General features: G+C 49.0%; 1 protein-coding gene across 2 annotated transcripts in view; it reads left to right on the top strand.

The window, feature by feature from the left end:
* The window catches only part of GALNT14 (polypeptide N-acetylgalactosaminyltransferase 14), a 97,253-nt gene that overhangs the window by 68,042 nt on the left and 5,789 nt on the right, over positions 1 to 23,422 (top strand). For both annotated transcript variants that reach the window (XM_054629909.2, XM_077176147.1), the window contains 8 exons: positions 382 to 503; positions 4,793 to 4,880; positions 5,519 to 5,603; positions 6,968 to 7,071; positions 11,274 to 11,400; positions 14,285 to 14,377; positions 16,091 to 16,174; positions 17,303 to 17,447. In XM_054629909.2, the coding sequence (XP_054485884.1) occupies positions 382 to 503; positions 4,793 to 4,880; positions 5,519 to 5,603; positions 6,968 to 7,071; positions 11,274 to 11,400; positions 14,285 to 14,377; positions 16,091 to 16,174; positions 17,303 to 17,447 (848 nt within the window). The remainder of the gene's footprint in view (positions 1 to 381; positions 504 to 4,792; positions 4,881 to 5,518; positions 5,604 to 6,967; positions 7,072 to 11,273; positions 11,401 to 14,284; positions 14,378 to 16,090; positions 16,175 to 17,302; positions 17,448 to 23,422) is intronic.

Raw genomic sequence — 23,422 nt, forward strand, 5'->3', positions numbered from 1 at the left:
GTAGTCTGGGAAAAGCTTAATTCTGAGGTGTTCCCACCCTCAACTCCTCTGTCCCATTCCCCACTGCCTCACATCTGTGTTAGATTTGTTGCCTGCAGAGGGACATGAAAGCATTTTGAGTCATGTTTTGTCCCAGAAGGTGACAGCAGAATTAATTGTGCAAACTACATATTGGCATAAATGCTATAAATCAGTGACCTTGGTGGAGCCATTTATTTCTTTGGGGATCTCAGGAAATGCAGCACCAGAAAGAAGACAATGAACCTGGCCCATGCTTTATCTGGGTGGGATTTAGGCAGGTTAAAACCCAGGAGAAGCACGAGTGGGGGAGATGTTACCCAGCCACGTGGGGAGCAGCTGACGCAGTGTGTCCCTGAACAGGCCTGATCCGATCCCGAATCCGAGGGGCAGACGTGGCCAAAGCAGGTGTCCTGACCTTCCTGGACAGCCACTGCGAGGTGAATAAGGACTGGCTGCTCCCTCTGCTGCAGAGGATCAAGGAGGTGAGTGCTCCTGAGACACCAGAGTCACCCTCAGGGGATGCATCCCCTTGTCCCCCTCCTCTTCCTCCTCCCAGTGGGTGGGACCATCCAACCATAACCAGCTGCATGCAAGCGTCCAAGTAAGGGGTACAGAGAGGCCTTTTGGGGTACAAAGTGGCCTTTTTGGGGTACAAAGTGGCCTTTTCTGGTCTTCCTCCACCCAGCAGGCAGGTGGGGTGTCAGTGTGACTGGGGGGGCGCGTGGGTGGGTGGGATGAGGTGTCTCCTGGGGCAGTGGGACTCTAACGGGCAAGCACAGGTTGAGTGGTGATAGGGGAATACGTGGGCAGTGCTCCAGCAGAGATTTTAATTAGGCTCATGTAAAATGCTCAGTGATGATGATTTAAGGGAGTGACGGCTCCTTGAATAGGGGCCGAATTTAATTTCATGCAAATTAAGCGCTAATAAATTGATTTAATAGGATTTAAATTCTGCTGATTTCGGAGCAGACAATGACATTCCCCTTTCTCTGGCAGCGACTGTCCTGCCAGACGTGCACACAGAGGCTGCTGGCGCCTTGTCACTCGAGTCAGGGGAGCTCTGTGCCCATGACCTGCTGGCAGCAGGGTGCAGGGATTGATGCACCAGCATCCAGGGTGTGGATGCCCCATCCTTTCCCTTCACCCTTGCTGCACCTCTGCTACACCTCTGGCTCCTGATGGCCGCTGCTAATTACTCAGCAATTTTATAACTCCTGAGTTGCATTGACATGCGGGCAGCTGAGGTGGTGGGTCATGGAAAAACCTGCCTGCCTGGTGTTCGCAGTGCCCCTCACCTAAGGCATCCTGCTTTTCACACCTGCAGATGTGACAGCTGTGATGGCTGGGCTGGGCATCCCCTCTGTGTCAGCAATGGGACCAGGGGCAGGGGGGCACAGCACCAGGTCAGCTCCCTCCACACGGGTGAGGGCAGTCGCTGCTGCTGGCACTTGTAGCACAACCAGCACTGGAGAGGTCCCAGCCTCAGTTTGCAGGCTGGGCCACAGAGCTGCTGATAGATGGAAATGTGATGGAAATGGGCTGTTCATATCATTGATCAGCTCTGGTAGAGTTATGAGAGCACATGCTGTGATATCCCACTGGAGCCTCATGGCTCGCCTGTCCAGGCCGGGATTTACTACAAAGCTTTACAGCATCACTTGTTCCTCTGGGCTTTTTAAAGGCAGGCATTCCTTGCTTTGTGCCAAAGCCCTGCTTGTACTTCAGTAAGGAGTATGCAGAGCAATTGTCTCTTTCCCAGGCAGAGCTTTTGATGTGTTTTGTCAGGAGAAGGGCAGTGAAGGCAGCAGGAAGAGGGTTGGCAGATCTTCTTTCCCACACAGCTCCAAGACAGTGGCCCATGTCCAGCATCCACAGGATGGGTGAATGTGAGTGCCATGTGCAGCATCACCAGAGGAGTTCCAGTGTCTTGTGGTCTGAATGCAGCATCAAACACACACATCACCTCTGTAAACTCTTCTGGATTGAATCTTTCCCCAGCTGGAAGTAAGGCAGTCTGTGAGCTTGCAGTGCTGCTCATGCTGCCCTGACCTTGCCCAGCATCTTGCAGCCTCAGGCAGCAGGGGAGATGTACTACAAAGAGTGTTGAGGAACCTGCAAAGCCAGAGAGGTGCTGCATGCCTGCTTTTTAACTGCTCACAGAAGCTGCAGGATAAGGGCAGAGTTCTCCATCTCCTTCCAGGCCCACCGTACCCATCCTTGCCAGCAGGGTTAAGGTATTGATCAGTGAAGTGTATGAAATGTTACTGCTGCCACCTTCAGGCTGTGCTCTAGAGATGGGCTCCCTGGCCAACTGCTCCATGAGGATCAGCTGCCTAGGAGGAGCATTTTCCTCACTCTGTTGCTCCCAGGAACAGCCTGTTTTGAGCTGATGTGCTTTAAGTTCCAAGCAAACGAGCGGCGAGTGCCTGAAGGCACACCCATCACTTTTGCCACCACAGCTCAGCCACCCCACTCTTATTTTCTCAGCTATTCCTGCCCCTTTCCATGGTGGGAAGTGCCAGAGCCATGTGTGCCACCATGAACCCATGTGGAGGTGCCCCTGGAGCTCCACCTCGAGCTTTCCCAGCAGCTCATGGTTTCCCCCCCACTGGTGGGTGTGGGCAGCACATGGATTTGGAAACCAGCAGGAAGAGCAAGTGATGGAGACTGGGGGAAAGAGAGAGGGTCTGGGGGGTCTCAGCCCTGTGCCTGTCTCAGGGAGCAGCAGTGATGGCCAGTGCCTCACACCAGCATGCTGAGGGTGTGGGCCTGGGCTCTTATTTTTGCTTATGGAACAAATATCTCTAAAGTCATTAATGGTGCGTTTCAACCGAGTAACTTTTCTAAAAATGTAGTTATCCATCCCAAGGTATTTTTACAGTATGACTCAACAAGCTCATCCCAAAACTGGGTTTGCAAATGGGATGAACCAATGAATGGTGACCCCCCACTCCCAGCTCAAATACCCCCAGTCTGGTGCTTTCCTGGGAAAAAGGAGACACATGAAGGGCAGCCTGCCTAATCTTTGCCTAATCCTGCTATGGGGCCAGAGGAGCAACTGTGGCCCTTTTTGTTGTCCATTACAAGGTCAGGATGTAGAGGCTGAGAGCCATGCTGCCGTTCTCCAAGGCTGAAATATATCTGTTATCTTCAGGAGCATTTTCAGAGGTTTTTCCTGTTGGTTTAGATCCATACATCAGTGTGTTTGAGAACAGCATTGCAGAAATTAATGCTCAGGTTTGTGAGAGAGAATTGAAGGTTTGGCTGTTGTTAATATTAACATGCCCTGGTATGGGTGGGTAGCAAAAAAAAAAAACCAGAAAGATGAAGCTGCCTATAATAAGATCTGGTGCTTAGCCCAAAATAAATCATAGCAACAGCACTGTGCTCTTGAGCATGCCGTGCTTTTCTTTTGAGGGTCAGAGAGACCTTCATGAAAGCTGAGCAAATATATATGTTCCCAGGACATGGCAGGGAAAGTGAGGCAGGGAGAGGACAGCACTGCTTGCTCAAGGTTAGCATCTTGCAGTAGTGCTCTCAGCCCTGATGTGAAGGGGATTTTCCTACAAGAAGTTGCGGCATGCAGTGAGCAGAGTGGAATTGAAACTGGGGGTGGGTGTCAGCCAGCTAGAAGTGCTCCCCAGTAAGATGCTTGAGGGACAGGTTTTAAATGAGTGGATGCAATCCTTTCCCTGCACTGCTCAGCACACAAAGCAGAAGGTTTTGCATTGCTTAAAACCTTCCCCCTAATTAAAGGATGCTTGGCTGTGCTGAGCTGTGGCAGGCTGGGGGACACTGTGCAGCAGCCAGGATAGCTTTGGAGGGTTTGAAAGGCTCACCCTGCTTGGATGTGGCTTGTGTTTCCCTGTGCAGTACAGAGGTGCAGCAGACTTTGCCCTTTTCAGTGAGATGTTTGACTCACAGAAAGTGATGGTGAGACCCCTGGCTTGACCCTGTTATGGAAATACCAAGTATTTGTCATGCTCAATTGGAAAATCAGCTCTAGTCCAGCTCCCAGCTCATGGCCTTTGGTTGCTTCTTCCTACAGCTGCATTTGAATGCTTCTTTGTCAGGACTAATTTCTAAAACAAAGTCCTTCCCCAGTGAGAGAGCAAGCCCGAGTGTGCTCAGATGCTTTGCTTTGTATAGCTGTGAAAAACAATTTGATCTGGTGAGGGTAAAACCTTGAAGTTTGAGCTATAATTGGAGTTTGGGATTTTTGAAAAGAAAAAGGGAGATAAGAGACCAGTCAAAGCTGTCAGAGTCTCTTCCTCCTGTAGATATTTTTGTTCATAACTGTTTGTATAATCTCTTTGCCCATAACAAGATGTTAATTAAATCACCACCAACTATTTTGAATAAATCAGGTCTTTCTTTTTTAACCCTTTCACAGCTTTGGCAAAACTAACTGTACTGCCACAGTTGGTGCATTTAAAAACATACCCATATTTAAGCTATTTGGCTGTGTTTATCCTCTGTCATTTCAATTGCCTGTTTGTCACTTGACTTCTGAAATCCAGTTAAAAGTATTTAAGGGAGGTGAAAGGGGAATATTTTGGTGGATTTGTAAAAGGCAGAAGGAGCTTTGCATCCAGCCCAGCTGGCTGCCAAGTACAGGCACAGTCTGAGGAGGAGGCAGGACACTTGTCCCAGGCAAAACTGAATGACACCAATGTTTGCAGGCCCTTGGTGTCTCCAGGAGTTTGGAGCCCCTTGCCCAGTTTGAGTGGTGTCACCTGAAGTCACGGGTGCTTTTGCTTCTGCTTTGCAGGATCCCACCCGGGTGGTCAGTCCCGTTATTGACATCATCAACCTGGACACTTTTGCCTACGTGGCAGCTTCCTCAGACCTCAGGGGAGGTGAGTCCAAGCTTTGTGCACGTCCTGTGGGCGTCCATTCCGTGGTGGGAATGTGCACTGGCCTTTGCCCCACGCCTCTGTCTCCTGCTGCCTCACAGAAAAGCACATGAACGCTGCTGCTCGGCGCTGCTGCTCCCAGGCTGCTCCACACACAGGGGGGTGTGCTGTGAGCAGTCTGCTTGCTACAGCGGGTGGAGGTGGTCAAGCAGGAAAGAAGGGTCACATCAAAGCCACCCTGGGCAGCCCTGGAAGCGACAGGAGGAGATGGGAGATGTCTAGGCAGCAGCTGGAGGATGCAAGTGTAGTGCTGATTAGTATGCCTGTGCTATTTGGAGCACACAGTGTCCATCAGAGTGTGCACAGGGGGACTAGGTTTCAGCAGCAGCTTTAGTTCTGACTTTTCCTGCCTTTGGAGCACTTGACTTTGAAATTGTAATGCAATGTGCTGTTTCTTGTTCATATGTAGTAGTGAAATATGTTAGGCATTGGACTTTACTCTCAAGAGCTGCATCTCTGTGGCTGAAGTCATTTGAAAGTGGGGAAAATGTTCCATCAAACAGAGCTTCTGCAGCCTGCATTGCCTCCTAATCCATATCAATTTCTAATTTCCCCATGGCACTTCTCTACTCTGGTTTTAGGTTTTGACTGGAGTCTGCATTTCAAATGGGAGCAGCTCTCCCCGGAGCAGAAGGCCAAACGACTTGATCCCACCGAGCCCATTAAGTAAGTCAGGAGGGGGAAGGAAGCACCCCAGGGGCAGGACAGGCTTCTCATGTGACCCTCACATGTGTCCCCATGCTCCACAGCAGTGTGGAATCTCTTCCAGGACAGCTCTGAACTTGTGGTACCTCCAGCGAGCTCCTGGCTAGCCTGGGTTTTGCAGTACAGCTTCACCTTCCGACACTGAAGCCTGAGAATGCCACAAAGATGGAAGGGGGGGGTGTGTTTATGGTTACTGGGGGTTTTGGTAGTGCTAAGGATTATGGTTAGGGGAAAAGCCCAGTGCTGTGGACAACTGCCTCTCTCAGTTCAGCTACCACCTAAAAATAATGCAGTGTCCTCATGATAAACTTGGTGTCTAGTCTAGCCTTCCCAGCACTGCTCTTCTGTACCTCACTGAAGACTCCTCAGAAATGGGGATGTGCAGGGCAGGGAGCAAAGCTGAGCAGGAGAGGAGGTGCCATCTGTCCTCATGCCATGGGATGGAGGGGTCCTTCATTCTGCTGGAAATCTCTGCTGGCAGCAGGCCTGCTGCTGGTGTCTGCAGCCCCAGCCAGATGTGAGGTGTGGAGGATCCCAGGTGTTGGAGAAGCTCAGGGCTTCAGAAGGCTCCCAGGGGATAAGAGCACTGCTTCTCCTTAGGATCCTGCTGTTAACAGGAGCTCCCACTGGCTTCCCAAAGGCTGGCCTGGCATTCCTGATCACTCTGCAGTGTAGGGGACTGTGGAGATTAGCCTGGGCACAGCAATCACCCCGGTTCCTCCCAAGCCTCTGCTGAAGCATCCACACGGTCTCCAGTTGATGGGACTTGTGCCAGCAAGCAGCAAGTCTCCTCAAGCTCTCTTCTGGGTCTGCCCTCCCCTCCTCCATGGGCCTTCTCTGTGCAGTTTTCTTAGCTAATCCAAAGGAAAAAAAAAAAATAACCCTGGTTTGAAATAAAGATCACACAGCTAGTGATGGCTTTTAAAAAGCCCTTCTGAATTGGCTCTGCCTTCCTCTCCCCGGTGGAATGGTGCTCTTAATAGGCTGGCTCCAGGCAAAAAGCCCTTCTGAGTGAATAACCCCCGAGTGCTAAGTGCATTTTTGATGCTGAAGCCTACAATCAGGGCTGTCAACTTTGGGCTTGTAGGAGTTGTGCTGACGGGTGCATTAGCCAGTCATTAAGTGCCAGGCAATTTATGATTGGCAGGAGAACGCCGAGGTGGCTGAAAGAAAGGCTCAGATGCGTTTTGGGGTGTTTTGTCCTTTTGGTGAGAAGGTGATGTCCTGGTCATGGAAAGGGAGGCAAAGGGAAGGGCTTCTTCTGTGCATCCAGGTGCTGCAGCAGTGCTTGAGAGTGTGTCCTCTTCTCCTTGTGCACTCTTCAGGACACCCATCATTGCTGGGGGGCTGTTTGTGATCGACAAGGCCTGGTTCAACCACCTGGGGAAGTATGACAGTGCCATGGACATCTGGGGCGGAGAGAACTTTGGTGAGTTGTTCTTCATCCTCCTATGCCTTGCTGTATTGGCTTTCCTTTCTGAGACATGCCAGGTGGATACAAGGTTTCATTTCAGGCTTCACTTTGAATGTTCTGGGTGGTTTCCCTCATTTACATTCATAGGTTGTGGTCTTAGGAGAGTGAGAGATCCAGCAACCACGAATGATGGGAAGTGAGCAATTGTTGGCACTTGGGACTGCCTGCCTTCCATGCTGCTTTGATTTCCTGTAGGTAAATACCTTCAACCACACAGCTGGCAGCTTTGGTGTTACCAACAGATGAGAGAACACTACATGCAGCCTTCTATTCCTTCCTGGTCTTATTTTCTCCTTAATAGAGCAAAGAATTTGTCTTAATCCATTAATGACTGCATTTCTAAGCTATGAACTGAGGTATCAGTCCTTCCTTGAGTTGGCAGAGTACCTGAAACTGTAGCTCCATCAGCATGCAGCAAACAGGTGGCAGAGTACCAGGGCTGCTTATCCATTCCTGTATCCCTGGGTGGCTGAGAGCTGCCCAGCTCTCTCTGATCCTGTCACTTTTCCTGCACCAAAAAAAAAAAGGGTTGAGCTCACTTAAATTCCGTGATCTCTGGCCCTTATCATGGGACAAGAGGGACATAAAGAAATCTGCAAGCACGCTTGAGAGGGCACATGAAAGAGGTAACAGCCTGTCCCTTGTCCAGCAGAGCTGGATGGGGCTGTGCTGTTCTCCCTTTGAAGCTGCTGTGGATCAGAACAACAGACTGTACCCAGGAAAGAAGGGGGAGGCACTCAGTGTCAGGCAGACAGATCAGAACCTGGCTTTAATAGCTTTGCACCTCTGGGGAGTGGGGCTAGCCAGGAAGGAAGGCTCTTGTGTCTCCACACACACAGCCATGCTGTCACTCATCCAGGGGAGCAGATGCTGCTGCCTTGCAGTAATCCATCCACTGCCTGGCACTGGTGTTTCCTTCACATGCCTTGTCCCTCTGGATATATTTTATTTATTTCTATCTTGTTATGCAGTCAGAATCTCACTATTTCATGCTTTCTCCCTGTCTTGTCTTTGAAGTGGCCCAAAGTATCTGAGTGGGGTGGCTGTGAGGAAACCTGGGAAGGGAGTGGCAGCCCTTCCACCTTCCCTGCTGGATCAATAGCCCAAACAAAGCATTCAGGAAGGGAACTGGACAGGAGAAGAGCAGGAGAGGAGCTGCCATGCTGTGCCTGACCTGCTGCCTGTCTGTGCCCATCATTTGTCTGTGACAGCAGCCAGCAGGAGCTGCTCCTGGGAGATGAGCAGTGGCAGGACAGCCTGCTCCTGGGAGAAGCTCCATCCTGGCAGCTTGTCCTGTGCCCTCTAACAGCAGGCATTGTGCTCCTTATGCCTGGTTGTGACCCATCCTGCAGAGGAGAGGTTTCCCTTGCTGGTGCTATGCCCCAGCAGGCTGGTCCTGACCAAACATGCACTGGCAGTGCTGCAGGGGTACCACGGCCTCCTGTGACAGAGGAAAGCAAAATCAAGGTTAACATTGTGACAGCAAAGTGCAGGTCTGCTTAGCAGCAGGGCAGATCCCATCTTGCCCATTTTCCTGGGAGCAGAAGCCCAGGAAATGGGCAAGAAGCCCAAGAATGCCTGGCTCACAGCTCCACCTCCTGCAGGTGCAGCAGTGGAGGGCAGAGTGTCCCATCAGGCAGAACAAAAGTGAACATGTTTGCCTTTGAAGGATGACCCCATAGGTGTTTTGTATCTTCAATTTACTGAATTCCCTGTAGATGAGTAAGGGCAAGAAGGACTTGCAGGCCAGCAAGAAGTGCTAGAGGTATTTTGCTGAATGAAGGCCAAGTCCAGCACACCCCAACATGTACTGCTCACACCCCCTCCTGGGGGTCACCTGGAGTGGCCATGTGCACTGGCAGCATCTCCTGAGGGTCAGGGGAAGCATGCTGTTGGTTCCTGCTCCCCTGGCTCCTCTGAGCTGACCCTCTACCATGCTTTAGTTGGTGCTTCACTCTGCTTTCCCTTGGGGCACTTGGGTCTTGGCTGCCTGTCTGGAGATCTTGTTTGTGACCTGCCATGGATGGCTCCATGGGTGGAAATCTGAGTTTTTATTGTTTCTGCTGTACCTGGAGCAGGCTCTGCAGGGTGCAGAGAGCTCAGACTCCTCAGAATCTCCTGTGTGCTGTGTCCTCATTCCAGTTCACAATACACAAGGATGGCCTCTTCACTAGGCTTTGAAAAACCAGGCAAGGACTGAATGGTGTGAGTCTTTCAGCACACCAGGGAGCTGCTCTTCTCCCAGGCTGAGCAGAAGGAGCAGAGGAGGGGAAGGCAGCTTGCAGCAGCCACTCTGTGCTCCACAGCTGCTCAGCTGGTTGTCCCCTTGTATTGGGTGCCCTTGTGACTGACACAGCAGAGCCAGCAGAGTGGCCAGTGCTGTGACACACAGCCCAGTGACAGCAGCAGGCCAGTGCTGTGACACACAGACAAGTGACAGCAGTGAGGAGAACTGAGAGCAGCAGTAGCAGCTTAGAGAGTGGCCATATCCTGCCATAATCTCATTTCCCTGCAGCTGTGATGAAGCCTGCTCCCAATATAGCACCAGGACATGGCACAAGGGCACGTTTTATTGGCCTCTTAATACCCAGCACTGGGGAAAGTGGTGAGGCTCCAGCTGCTGTTGGCAGCTCTTGCATGTAAACACGGCAGTGAAGGGAAGGGGAGGGAGTTTCTGGGAAGGAATACTGCTCCCTGCTGTGCTTTCCCACCCCTGCCATTGCTTGTCCCTGCTGCCAGGGCCAGCTCTTGGGGATGGGACCAAAGCCTTGAATTTTGGATCCAGGCATCGAGGCAAGAAGGCTTTGCAGCTGTGTCAGCCTTCCCTTTCCTTCAGCTCAGGAGCAGGGAGGTGTGCTGGGAGCGGGATGGGAGCAACGTGGACCTGGCTCCCAGCTCTGCAGCAGCTCAGGGCTGAGCCCTGTGTGCTCAGAGGGCTTTGGAGGTCCAGGCTCCAACTGGCCTTTGCCTCCCTGAAGCTGTCAGCTGTTCTTGGAGGGATGGAAGCTTTCTGAACCCTTGGAGGAGGAGGAGGCCTGTTGGCACTGCCCCATTCCTGCCACAGGTGCTTGTCTTGCCAGCATCCGACCTGGGGACGAGTCATCCTTGTGCTGGCATCCATGAGAGGACTGCTGGGACAAAGACAATGGGTGTTCTCCTGTCTTATTTCTGTAGTTAAATGGGGGAGGGTGTGTGTGAAGAGGAATTACTAGTTTTGCAGTAGATACATGCTACATATAGCTCTGCACTGTCAACAGATGATAAAATAGGACTCAGAGAACTGCAGAAGCCTTTTCATTTTAATTTCATTTCTTTTCCACGCTGGTACTGTCTGACAATAGAGCTACAGATTCATAGCTTCATAAGCATCAGGAGCAGATGGACCCATTAGAACAGCCATGCTGCTTACCCTTCCTACCTCATCCAGCTCCCTGCCAAGAGCTTTATAACTTCTGCTGTCAGTTGTGCCACAGGCTCATTTTCCTTGAGAAGGGCCCTGTGGGCCAGCCACAGAGTGGCTTGGAGTGACTGGGAGACATTTCCCATACTGACAACCTACCCAGATTTTTGGGATAATGCCTCCCACCGCTGACCTTTGCTTGTGTGAAGGTGTGTGCCTTACTTGATTGCAGCATTGGCACTCAAGGCCCAGAGTACCTGGGCAGGACCATGCCCGTCCATTTTGGGACAGGCAGTGGATGCACAGCTCTCTGTCCACTTTGCAGAGTCAGTGGTGGGCTCATAAAGATAATGACAGGTGTAGTCATTAATGGAGAGAATTCATAGCTTCTCCTGGTGAACTTGAGAGCCCTTTGGAGGGAAGTGACTCTGAAACAGGCAGTGCAGGAGTAATGAGGGAGGCACAAAACTGGCGAGAGGATTCTGCAGTGTATGAAAAGGGACCTGCTTATGGTCCCACATTGTGAGAGCATTGTGATTGCACCTGCTGTGCTGGAGGCAGGTTTCAAGTGCACTGACTTCAAACAGCTTGCAAAGAAGCTTTGAAATGTGCTTTTAAGGCCGTTGTGCCTAGGAAAGCCGGTCTGGTAATTGATTTACCCCAGTTTAATGTTGCAGAGGATGAAGTAAGAGCTAACATCAGGATTCAGACTGCTCTAGGACAGAAAGACAAAGTGCTGAAGCTGCTTCTCTTACAGAAATCTCTTTCCGTGTGTGGATGTGTGGAGGGAGCCTGGAAATCATCCCCTGCAGCCGTGTTGGGCACGTCTTTAGGAAGAAACATCCCTACGTCTTTCCAGAGGGAAATGCCAATACATACATCAAGTAAGTGGTTTGTACTTACTTTGTTTTGTTTTTTGGGTTTTTTTTTTTGTGAATTAGCTTTGTAGAGAGAGAGGGGAGCAGAGAAGACAAGCAGGAAAGTTTGTTAGGAAAACTTTGAAATATCCTTGGGCAGGAATTACTTGAGTTGAAGAAAATGTAAGTCAATACAAGTGTCCCATAGGATTTCTCCAGTGTTGAGAATATGACAGAAATAGGACATTCATGTGGTAGCTTTCATCAGCACAGAAATGGAGGGGAGGCCCCAGCACATCCCTGAGTGCTGGCTGCTGGGACACCAAATGGTTTAGACCTTGAGGTCACCAGAACACATTTGTAATGACCTGAAATGAGGCTGCCAGCAATGTCTGTCAGTAGCCAGTGACCTTAGCTGAGGGCTCAGTGTGGCTCAGCTGAACCAGAAAATTTGGTTCCCAGTGCCTCTGTGGGATGGGAGCCAGACATCTTGCTGGAGAGGGTGGTTCTGTCTCCAGGCTGGTGCTCTCTCCTGAGCAGAGTCAGCAGAGGGCTGCACCATGGCCCAAAGGGACTGCCAGGGCATACCAGCTGGAGGGAGGGCAGGCACCTCTCCTCACACACAGCAACACAGGCTGAATCAGGCACTGAAAGGGCTGCCTGGAATGGGCTAAGACCCTGGAAACGTCAGGCAAAGAAGGAGGGAATCCAGAAGTGGGAATAGGCATGGGAAAGATGATCAGAGCAGCTAGTGAGGTCAAGAAGGATTTCCTCCATTTTTAGAGTGTGAAGCTGAACATTGTTGCTTAAGTGAATGACAGAGAAAAGCACTGGGGGCACTTACAGTAAATGCAGGGTTGTTTCTGAGCTAACCTGCAGCTGTGAGTGCTTACCCAGCAGGCTTTCCTTTTAGTGTGGGCTTCCCACTGTCAGAAAGCAGCATTTGTGAAGACCCAGCTATCTGCCACAGGGCTACTGCTGACCCAGGCTCTCTGCAGCTTCCTCAGCCTTTGCTTGAGACAGGGGGGAGTGCAAATGACACTTCTTGTGGTGCTGTTCACAGGGGTCCCAGGACGAGGGAAGAGATGAGAACCCTTGACTCCATGTTTGAGAAGGCTGATTTATTATTTTATGATATACATTATATTAAAAGAAAATGATATATTTACACTAAAAGATAGAAGAAAGGATTTAATCAGAAAGCTAGAAAAGAAAGAAATTATAATAAAATCTTGTGACTGACCAGAGAGTCTGAGACAGCTGGACTGTGATTGGCCATTAATTAGAAACAACCACATGAGACCAATCACAGGTGCACCTGTTGCATTCCACAGCAGCAGATAATTATTGTTTACATTTTGTTTCTGAGGCCTCTCAGCTTCTCGGGAGAAAATCCCAACGAAAGGATTTTTCATAAAAGATGTCTGTGACAACATCTCACTAACACCTGTGATTTCCAGCCACACAGTGGGTGGAGCAGGAAGATGATGGCTGTGACAGGCACAGGGCATCAAGGAGCAGAGCACAAATTTGAGGATCACTAGGAGGGCTCTTGCTTTCAGTAGTGAAGCAAGACTACTTCAGAGGGGCCTGGGATGTGGCAAAACCTCTCCTGTCAAAACCGGAGTGAGAAGGTGGCACCTGCATTGCATCACCTGCAGGAGGAGCAAGGGGAGCTTGGATGGGAGCAGCTCTTGTGACTCCCTGCCAGGCACAGGCCCCTGGGGACTTGGGGGATGGCTGTGTCATGCCTGGGTGTGAGCCTTGGCTCTTATCCCCGTGTTTCTTGTAAACTCAAATGAGATCAGGAAGCCAAACAAAGGAACCCTGCACGTTGGGCAAGGTTAGGTACAGATGTAGACACTGATTTAGTCATCTCTTGAGCAAGAGCACTTAGACTATTGCCTTAGAGAGAGAAAGGAAGAAGCCCATGAATCAGCAAGGAGCTGAGAATCAGTCTGGAGAAATGTACCTGTAGGCATTAGGAGCTGGGATGTTATTAACCTTAGGGTATCTATCAGCCTTAATGTTACAGTGTATAGACTGGGAGGAGAAGCAGCTCCTGGCAACCTGAAGCTCTGTAGCACTTCTATTTAAATAGAGGTGTTAGCAAAAAATATCTCCACCTTTCTGCCAGATACTGATTGCTTTTCCACAGAGCCCCTACTTCAGTGTGAGAGACAGCTCAGGCTCCAGCGCAGTGCAGTGCTGGCTTCATGTGCAGAATAATCCTTTTCTGGGCACCTGGCACAGCACCTGCAGCTTAGTGGTGTGGCAGCAATAGCTTGGAGGCACTGGCCTGCCTTGGAGCAGGAGACTGAAGAACTCCCCTGGTCAGGGCAGGGACAGGCAGATAGACATGGAGCAGGAAATCCATTTGCAAGAGGAGTTAGAGCCATCTGAAGGCAGCAGAAGATTTGCTGATGTTCAGAAACCTTCTGCAGACACCTGGCTGATGTGGGAGAGTGGCATTCATGCTGTGCAGCACTGTGGTGGGGCCACTTTCTCTTCAAGTTTTGAATGCCTCAGTGAAATCCAGGAGCCCAAAGCAGGAGAGTCCATTCAGGATTGAAACAAAGGAAATCTTTGCAAATCTTTGGCAAACTTTTCAGAGCTCCTTCCCATCCACTAAATAAAACTCCTGCCTTGGAGATGATGCTTGAGACAACCTACAGTTCTGAGTCTGGTGGATGCAAAGCAGCCAGCTGGGTTTGAAATGGTGAATTCTTCATCCAAGCTTTATTTGGCCCGATGTGTTTGGGGCAATGGGAAGGAAGGAGTACCTTCAGTAGCAGTGAGGGCTGGGCTGGCTCAGAGGGGGCTTGGGTGAAGCTGAGGCCGGGAGGAGGGCAGATGGATCAGTTCTGGAAGATGTCCCCTTGGTTTCAGCATGTCCCCTTGCCCTCCCCAGGAACACCAAGCGCACGGCCGAGGTGTGGATGGACGAGTTCAAGCAGTACTACTACGCTGCCCGGCCTGCAGCCCAGGGGAGGCCTTTTGGGAAGTAAGGATCCTTCTGCCTCTGCTGCCTGTGCCCTGCCTGCTGCACTGGGTGCTCACAGAGGCATCCCCTGCTGTGGAAACCCACCTGTGTTGCTTTATAGCTGTGCTGAGAGGGCCCTGAGGAAGGAGGAATGATGAGGAGGACTGCATTGATATCAGGAGGCTAATTAATTACTTTATTAGACTATAATATTTCATACTATATTACATTACACCTAAACTGAATCTGCCAAGCACTCCACTCTGCTCACACTGCACAGAACTTGTGGCAGTCACCCAACAGTCCCCCCACACACACACCCCTGGCCCTGACAGGCCAAGGAAACAAAACACCATCACTGTGGGTAAACAATCTCCATGTTGCATTCAACTTTGGCACAAACACAGGCACAGCAAATGAGGTAGGAATTGTTTTTCCTTTCTCTGATGTTCAGAGAATGTGAAACCCAGAAATATTCTTGGGAAGAACTGTGCCTTGCTTTTCTCTGTGAGGAGAAATGTGGCTACATCATTTCTGTGGTGACAGTAAAATACTGATGATAGGCTCGTGCTGCAGCAGTGGGGTGGATAAAGTGCCAGTTTAAATGCTGTGCTGGTTTATTCCAGTGAGTGAACCAAACCCAGGTGGGAGAAAACCCTCTGTCCTGTCCTTGGCATTACATGAAACTGTAAAACCAAACACATCAGAACTACTTCTGATCCCAGAGTCCAGAGGTGTTGGTGGCAGCTAACAGGCAGGAAAATCATAAAGCTTTTGGCCTGCTGATGCTTTATTGGAAGGCATCAATTGTTTGTGTGCAGGGAATTTGCCATTCATTCTGTGAGGAGTCAGAAATGCCTCCCTTTCAGGAGTTCTGTAAATATTTGTGTTGCATTTCTCATTTTCACGTGCTCTTCTTTGCCTTAGAAAGTTTCTTCAGACTCCAGGGAGTTCTGAGTCCAGACTTGAATTCCTTGTGGCCACTCTTCAATCTCCAGGATAAATAATTTGAAGTCCTGGGGATTCCCCTGTTTCCTCTGAATTAATATCCTCCTCCCATCCATCAGCACAGAATGAAGCAGCAGCTCTGTCCTCTGCTTAGGGTATAGAGAAGTTGACCTATGTAAAAAGGAGGTACTGGAGGATAAAAGCCAGCTCATAACAGCTCCACAGGTGGAGGCTGGCCCAGGGAAGAGCTGGAGTTTTGAAAACGTCACTGTGCAGCAAATTTCCTCAACAGAAATGTTGTCCTGATTAATAAAAGAAAAAGGTGTTTCACTGTGTGATTAACTTCTGCTGGCTTACCAGCCTGTTCAGGTGCTCTTGCAAATCAAGGCCTCCTGTAGTCCTGCAAACCAAGAGTAACTTAGAATAGCAAACAGCATATTTTGATTTCCTAATACGTTAATGTGCTCAGGTAAGGGTTATTGCATAGTAGCATACATTTTTTACTAATAATTTTTATATGACTGTGCTCTTCCCTGAACCTTCTCAGCTCCAGACTCCTTGTTAAAATGACAATATGTCATCATGCCATTTTACCAAGTGAGACCTCCAGAGAGACAGAGATCAGAACAACTGCTCAAGCTCACACAGAGAGAAACCAGAGCTGCTGATGCTCCTGCATTTGCTGCCTGTGCATTTCTGATGGGTTTCTCTCATCCTCCCTTTGTGGTGTGTTGGGTCTCACCTTCATCATTTCCACTGCATCTCTGTGATATTTTCTTCCCACAGCATCCAGAGCAGAGTGGAGCTGAGGAAGAAGTTGAAATGCCACAGCTTCAAGTGGTACCTGGAAAACGTTTATCCCGAACTTCGGTACGGATGTGCCACCTCCACCTGCATCCAGCAGGCCAGTGGGATGCTCCATCCCTCCCTCCTGCCCCCCAGAGACATGGGCACCCCCTCCCTTGGGCTTCACACAAGGGCAGAGGGAATTTTGTGCTGCACAGCTTGCTCACAGGGTGACATTCTGTGATATCTGCTTCTTCCAAGCTCTTTGCTGCAGGGCTGGTGAGGGACAAAGCATCAGTTGTTCCCATTTGTTCCTAGGAATTCATTAGGTGTCCTTCTGCCCATGTTGTGGAACAGGTTGTGTAGGGAAATAAGAGAGTTTTCCTTACAAAAGTATCCCAAGGCAGAAAATCCACCATAGCTTCTGCTGGGGTGTTTCAGTACTGAATGACTCCTAGTACTTAAAGAAGCACCTAATTTCCAGTCCTTTCACACTGTTCTGTGGCACTCAAGGCTTCTCTGTTGTGAAACCATTCACCCTAGGAGTTTATGACTTGTATTCAGATGGCTCTGCCTTGCTCCTAGCCCAGTGCTTTTTGATGAATGTTGTTGCTTTTGCACAGACATCTTTTAGCTACCAATTTACTCCAGAAACCATTGCATTAATTCCCCTGGTCCCTATCAGGAGCCATCCTCAGAAAGGATGGTAAAGTTCTAGAGATACCTTGAGGGACCTGCTGGTGCAATAGCTGAGTGCAGAATCACTGTGTGAAAATGATGATTTATAGCCATTTTAGCCATTTTCTTACTTTTTTTTTTTTTTTTTTTGCCATGTGTGGCATTGCACAGCAACATTCACAGGCAATGCCAGGGCTCTGTGACAGTTTGTTATAAAGTTCCCCTCTCCTGAAGGCTGCTCACAGCCTAACTCTGGCTCCTCTGTTGCCTGGTGCAGTTATTTATTTTTTCCTCTTCTAAAGGTCAGCCATCCATCTCTGAGCGCTGCTTCTGCAGCGTCCCTGTCCACGTGCTGCTCTCAGCGCTTCAGTGTTGTGGTAGACCTTGCCACCCCTCATTTTCTGGAGGTGAAATGGTTCAGCCTTACCCCACAGAAGCCTCCCTGTGCATGGGGGCAGCTGTGCATGGGGGCAGCTGTGCATGGGGCAGCTGTACATGGGGCAGTACGATGTGGTTTTCACGCTGTTCCCGCAGGATTCCCGAGGAGTCGCTCTATCAGACTGGGATCATCAGGCAAAGGCAGAGCTGCCTGGAGTCACACAAGTCTGAAGAGCAGGAGTTCCCCATCCTGAGCTTAAATCCTTGTAACAGCACCAAGGGCACAGTGCCAAAGGCACAGGTAAGATGTGTTGTGTATCCCTGTGGTGCTGGATGGGAAGAAGCCGTGGGGGCAGCTTCAAGATGAATTCTTAAGGTTGCTAAAGCTCAGTTGGAGGATTTAGCCATTCTGCCAGTGTCTTTTCTTAGGCAGCCTGTCATTAAACCCTGGGAACTCCACCTGACCTTGGTGGTGGCCCTGGGCAGCAGCAGGAACTGGTGCAGGAGCCACAGGACAGCGTGTCCCACTCATCTCCGTGGGAGCCTGTGCTGAGCTCTTCCCACTGCCCAGGAACATCACGTGCTGCTCATCTGCACAGATCAAAGGCAAAGAGAATTATAACTTCCTCTCATCTCTCAGCTTTCTTTCTCTCAGAATGGACTGAGTTGCAGTGGCATTTGTAACTTCATAGTCTGCATTCTCTCAGTATTGGATTGCCCATTAAACTAGCGAGGATTTAATGAGGATGATCTCAGTTTTTTCAGTCTCACTGAGATGAGAAAAAGCTGTATGAATTGATGTTCTCAAAAGCACTCCCTGGGAGATTTTAGAGCCAAGAGCAGGCACATGTGCCTTGCAGGAGGGTTTCTGGAGCAAGACCCTGAAGATACACACAGCTTCAAAACTCACCTTTGTGATTTTGGGCATGTCAGTTAAGTTCTGTGTTCCTATCTATAAAACAGGGAGGATAACAATCCCTTGCTTCTCCATGGTTGCCATGAAATAATTCAGTAGAAAATGGTGTGGTGTGCATGCTTCCTCTCAACTGTACATCCTTAACCCTCATGGTTACATATTCAAACCAGGTAGCTGTGCATATAAAAAGCCCAGCTTGGGGAGATTGCTTAAAACACCCCTGATTTGTGTGTGCAAACAAAGCATGTCATTATGTGCATCTCTTTCAAATGCAGTTGCATGCCTGTCTGTAGGCAGGAAATTAATATCTGTTTCACAGCATGGCAAAATCAACAATGACTACTTGAATATTAGTTCAGTTCAGAAAATGTAGTTAATATAATTGCAAGTGCCACACAGTAACACTTCTTACAGTTTCACTGGTTTCCATGTTCCAGAATTGGGGTTTTTTTTCTTCCACTGCTGCATGGACTTTTCACACAAACAGAAAGCTGGTGAGAGCAGGTCATCATGTTTTTCAGGGCTAGCTCTGCAGAAGAAAGGAAAAGTGTTCTAACAACAATAGTAATGTCCAGTGAATCTGCTGTTCTAAAAAAATAAATCTGGGAAAATCAGAATGAAAAATGCTGCTGCAAGTCAGTGTAATGAAATGGTATTGGTCTTTCTGAAATACCAATTTGATGTGGTATTTTAAAATGAGAAATGTCATGCCAACAAGTTGGATTGTTTCATTCCTATCAAACACATTTTGTTTTGACATTTCTGTGCAGTAAATTTTCGGAATTTTTCACGCCACGAACTTTTCATCTTCCTGTTCTGATTCTGCAGCAGTTTGCAATAGGTCAACACTTCCCACTGGATGGCAACTCTATTTCTTGTGCACATCCAGGACCAACTTTGCAAAGGAACAGAAAAACGCACTACAAACAGATTGCAGAAAGACTGCACTCAGTACACAGCAGGAACAGAGAAAAGCCTTTTCCTTTTTATCTTTCTCTGTCTTTCTAGGATAGTTCTTTGTTACTTGCACCCATGGAGAATTGTTCAGATTAAAGCAGGATATTTAAACTTTTATTGTGAATGGAAACTTATATTTTAATGACTCAGTTGCCACAAGACCACCTGAACTTGTGGATGACGTGGCTGTTACAGTCACCAGGCTGTGTAGGATTGATTATGCAGCAGTCCTGAATGCTACTTGGTTTTGCATTTGATATACCAGAATAGAGCAATAATCTTCACTTTTAACACACTGAAGTCACGTCTTGTTTACCCTAAGCTTCATTTTGTGAAAAATAGGCTTAGCTAAATCAAAGCTGTGCTTCCTTGGCACTCAGTAAGTACCGTGAAAATATCCTGGCTGTCCAAATTCTTTATTATCACTATTATAGTAGCAGTAATTTGGTTGCTTTGATTGCCTTTCTGTAGCTGTCTCCCTGCTGGGCTGCCCCAGCCCTTTACCAACATTATATGCATGAAGTCTTGAGACTGGGCGTGAGAAGATCTGGGCTGTCATGGTTTGAGGAGAGAGGCACAGGAGCTGTCAGATGGCAATCAGCTGCTCTTTATTTTAGGTTTTTCTAACTGTAGTGTAGGGGAAGGGTGTTGTGAGCCCTCTGGCTACATCCATAGTTGGGGTAAATTGAGGCAAGTACTCAGTGGTGAAATCAGACTTACACCCTTGGCAGGTGTCAAAATACCTCCCTGGTGGTGTCTGGTGTTGGTCCTGAATTACTGAAAGGGGCACTGAGGCAGAAGAAGACCCCTCATCTTTGTGGAGGGAGAGAGCCCTGTCTTCTCATCCTGGGGATCCACTTGTCCCTTTCCTTCCTCTGCAGAAGGCCAGGCAGCAGTCAGGGTGGGCTCTGTCCCCTGAGGTGGCTCTCAGAGGGGTCTTGAGGAGCTCAGGGTGGCTGTCAGGGGGCTCCTGAGTTAGTGACAGGCAGAGATGTTTGTGCAGTGCCCATGCCCAGGGCACAGCAGGCTCTGCCTGTGCTCCTGCCCACTGGAGCATTCCATGCCTTGTTGCATCTCATTTGCTAAATGAACAGATTGATTTAGTTTTTCACAAGAGAAATGCATCTGAGGGAAAATAATTGATCATAATTTTGTCCTCATCTATCTAATGAAGATGTGAATAGTTGGGGTTTTTTTTTTTCAAACCAAGTGTCAGTTGGTATTAGTTCATAGAGTTTGGAAAAGACATCTGACTGGGATTTATTTAAGTCATTAGCAGCTTCAGGAAACCTGACATACTTCAGATAAAAAATCTGAAGATGCTTTGACCTGGATATAACACACGTGTAAGCAGTTGCTGCAAGAGGAATGGAAAGCTCAGGCATCTTTTAGACAAGCAAGGAAACAGGGGAAAGGCTGCAGCATCCATTTCCTGAGCCTGCACCCCAAAATACCTGGGCTCGGCAGCTGAGTGGCTGCCATTGCATTCGAGTGGCATGACCTTGGGAAGGAAAGGCAGTGTGATGGAAGGAAAGGCAGTGTGATGGAAGGAAAGGCAGTGTGATGGAAAGAAAGGCAGTGTGATGGAAGGAAAGGCAGTGTGATGACCTGCCTGGTGTGGCTTTGATGCTCATCCCAGTTGGCTTGAGGTCCTCTGTGTGCTGAGTAGATCTGCCCTTTTTCTGGAGAGCATTTAGCATCTGTCCAAACGAAGTGACCCTCCTGAGACATCTCAACCATAAACATTCTCTTCTGACCCTCCTCCCCTCAAAAGCCTTTGTTCTTCTCCTCCATGGGCATGACCTGCCCCAGCTGTAGGCTGGCTGGGGCTGTGGGAGCCAGGCTGAGTGAGCAGAGCAGGGGGCAGCGGTGTCATCTCTGCACCCAGGTTGTCCTGTGTCACAATACAACATGAAATGAATGACACTGGCACGCTGAGATGTCCAAGGCAAAAAAAGGTACATTTCCTTTTGGACCTTAGTATTTATAGGATTCTAAAAGTGACTGTGGATTGGAGGATGAAATTGCCCCCTCTCTAACTACACTGGTCAAACCGACAGTCCATCAAATCTCTCTTCCTCCAGAAAGGAATGCAAAACAATCAGTATTTATGTGAAAAGTGTGTGAGAAACTCCATTACAAAAATGTAAACATCAGAAGGCTTAGAAGAACAGGGAGACAGTCCTGGGCACCTGGTGTACTTTGCTTTCCCTCTGCTGAGATGTGTGGAAGTGCCAGTTGTGTCCCAGGGTCTTTGATGAGGGCAGCACTTCGGTGTCCTTCGGTGACTCGTGCCTTGGGAAGTCCTTCCCTGGGATTGTTAAGAAGATAATTTGGATAATCAGATTGTTCCACCTTCTTCAGAAAAGCTTTTCTCTTGCTCCTACCCCTGCTTTAGGGCACGGCTGACCTCTCTCTGGGCAGCACAGGCCTCGCTGTCACGGAATGCTGGGCTCCCATGGGATTGCTCCTTCTGGGCTGAGGGGCTCCTTGCTCCATCTGCCAGCCAGGCTATGCCAAGCCAAAGGTCACTCTGGAAAATAATTTCCTCAGTTCACAATAATGCTGAGTAACAGTGACAGGTGCCGGCTCAGATGATGCTAAAGCCTTGAGAAACAGTCACAAGCCCCAGATGAGGGGCTGGTGTTATCTGAGGCTTTGGAGGAAGGGGGTTGCTGGTTGTGCTGGGCAGCTGGTCATGCTCTCTTCACCAAGTCCACCCTCTTCCTCCTGGCTCCACCACCCCTCCATCTGTGCCTTTGAAAAGGCAGGAAATCTTGTTTTACCTCATAGATCTGTTTTTTTTTGGCTCTGGGTCAGCTCTAAACCCTGATGGCATCTGCTCAGGCAATTCTACAGCCCTGAAGCCAGGCTAGCTCCTTGCAGGGCTCCTTAGGAGTACCATGGGCTGCCCATCCACCACAACCTCTGCTGTGCTGGCCACATCAGTGTGCCAGGGATTAGGAGATAAAGTAGTTTCTCATGGAAAAAAAAGAAAAAAAAATTAATCCCAACTCATAAAAATAAGGGAAGAGAAGGGGTAAGATAAAAAATTGTGTGGCCATGGGCATGTATTTTAACTCAAAGTCCTTCGTGGATTCTGTGGTGTTCAACTGACTTCCCTCCTCCTTCCCCTTCAAATTTCTTCATTTTCTGCATAATTTTCCTTGGCTTTCATCTAGGGCTGAAAGGGAAGAAGACATGATTAGAGCTGGATAAAACATTTTCAACAGGGCTGGCTTCCATAAAAAGCCATTCTGCCGAGATAGATGAGCTGTGTGAAAATCTGTCAGCTGAGATAAAGACAGTGGAAGGACAGCCTGGGGGCAGGAGGGTAGGATCCAGTGTCAGCTGTGGAACTGCTGCTGGATGTGGAACATCCAGCTCCGGAGCCCTCACTTGTTATGACGAACAACAGCTTAGGGAAAATGGGTATCACCACCCTTCCTGTCCCATGGTCCACTGCTGGATGAGAGGATGGCTCTGCCTTGAGAGGATGTGAATATTCTGAAGGTTTGAACATAGCCTGGCCTGGAAAAAAAATAATGGGGAACCTCTGGTAGGAGCAGTCTTCTGTGAGAGAACCTCAGTGAAGCAAGAAGGTTAAGATGTAAAACAAACAAACAAAAAAGTCCCATGGCCTGGGTTAGTTGGAGAATTCAACATACACACAAGTTAGAGTATTAACTGGCTGCTGCTGAGGAGCCTCATGGGTGCAGCTTCAGCCCTGTCCTGAGCTAAAATGACCAACAATTGGTTAAAAATGTAAAGCAGGTTTTCAAAGCAGCTTGCAGCAGCATGGGTGCCAAGAACAGATGTTGGAGCTTGCCCCGTAGGGTTTGGTTCTTCACAGATGCTGGACTAATTTGGCACCTGATTTCCCAGGCTGGTGGTTTACACAGCAGCTGACAGGTTGGGATGTCTGGGATGTGTTCACTGTGGGATCAGGTAAACCCTGCTCCATGTGACAAAGAAAAGTGGTTGCCAGAAGGGTGTGGATTACAGCTTTGAAAATAAATGCTTGTTACGTACCCAGATCCTGGGCAGCCCTTGCTGAGGAGCCTGTGGGCAGGCTGTTCAGAAAGGCAGGCTTGATTTCCATGAGCTGGTGGGGAATAGTGGGCTGAGAAGCACAGAGTATGAGGATCACAGTGTGAAGCCCTTGTGGAGCTGGGTCTGCTGTGCAAAAGCATCTTTTCCCTTCCAGGTGGCTAAGAACCTGAATGAAAGTGGGATTTATATTCCCAGGAGCTAAATGCCTGTTGCTGTCTGTTTGGAAGCTGAGGAGAGGAGTTAGAGCTGCTGACTGTGACAAATAGCAAAGGACCAGAAGCGTGTCCCTGCTCTAATAACTCATGCTAATGCAACCCAAAACCTCCACCATTCAAAGTCAGGGGCACTGC

This window comes from Agelaius phoeniceus, chromosome 3, assembly GCF_051311805.1.
Source record: "Agelaius phoeniceus isolate bAgePho1 chromosome 3, bAgePho1.hap1, whole genome shotgun sequence".
NCBI classification, from domain to species: Eukaryota; Metazoa; Chordata; class Aves; order Passeriformes; family Icteridae; genus Agelaius; species Agelaius phoeniceus.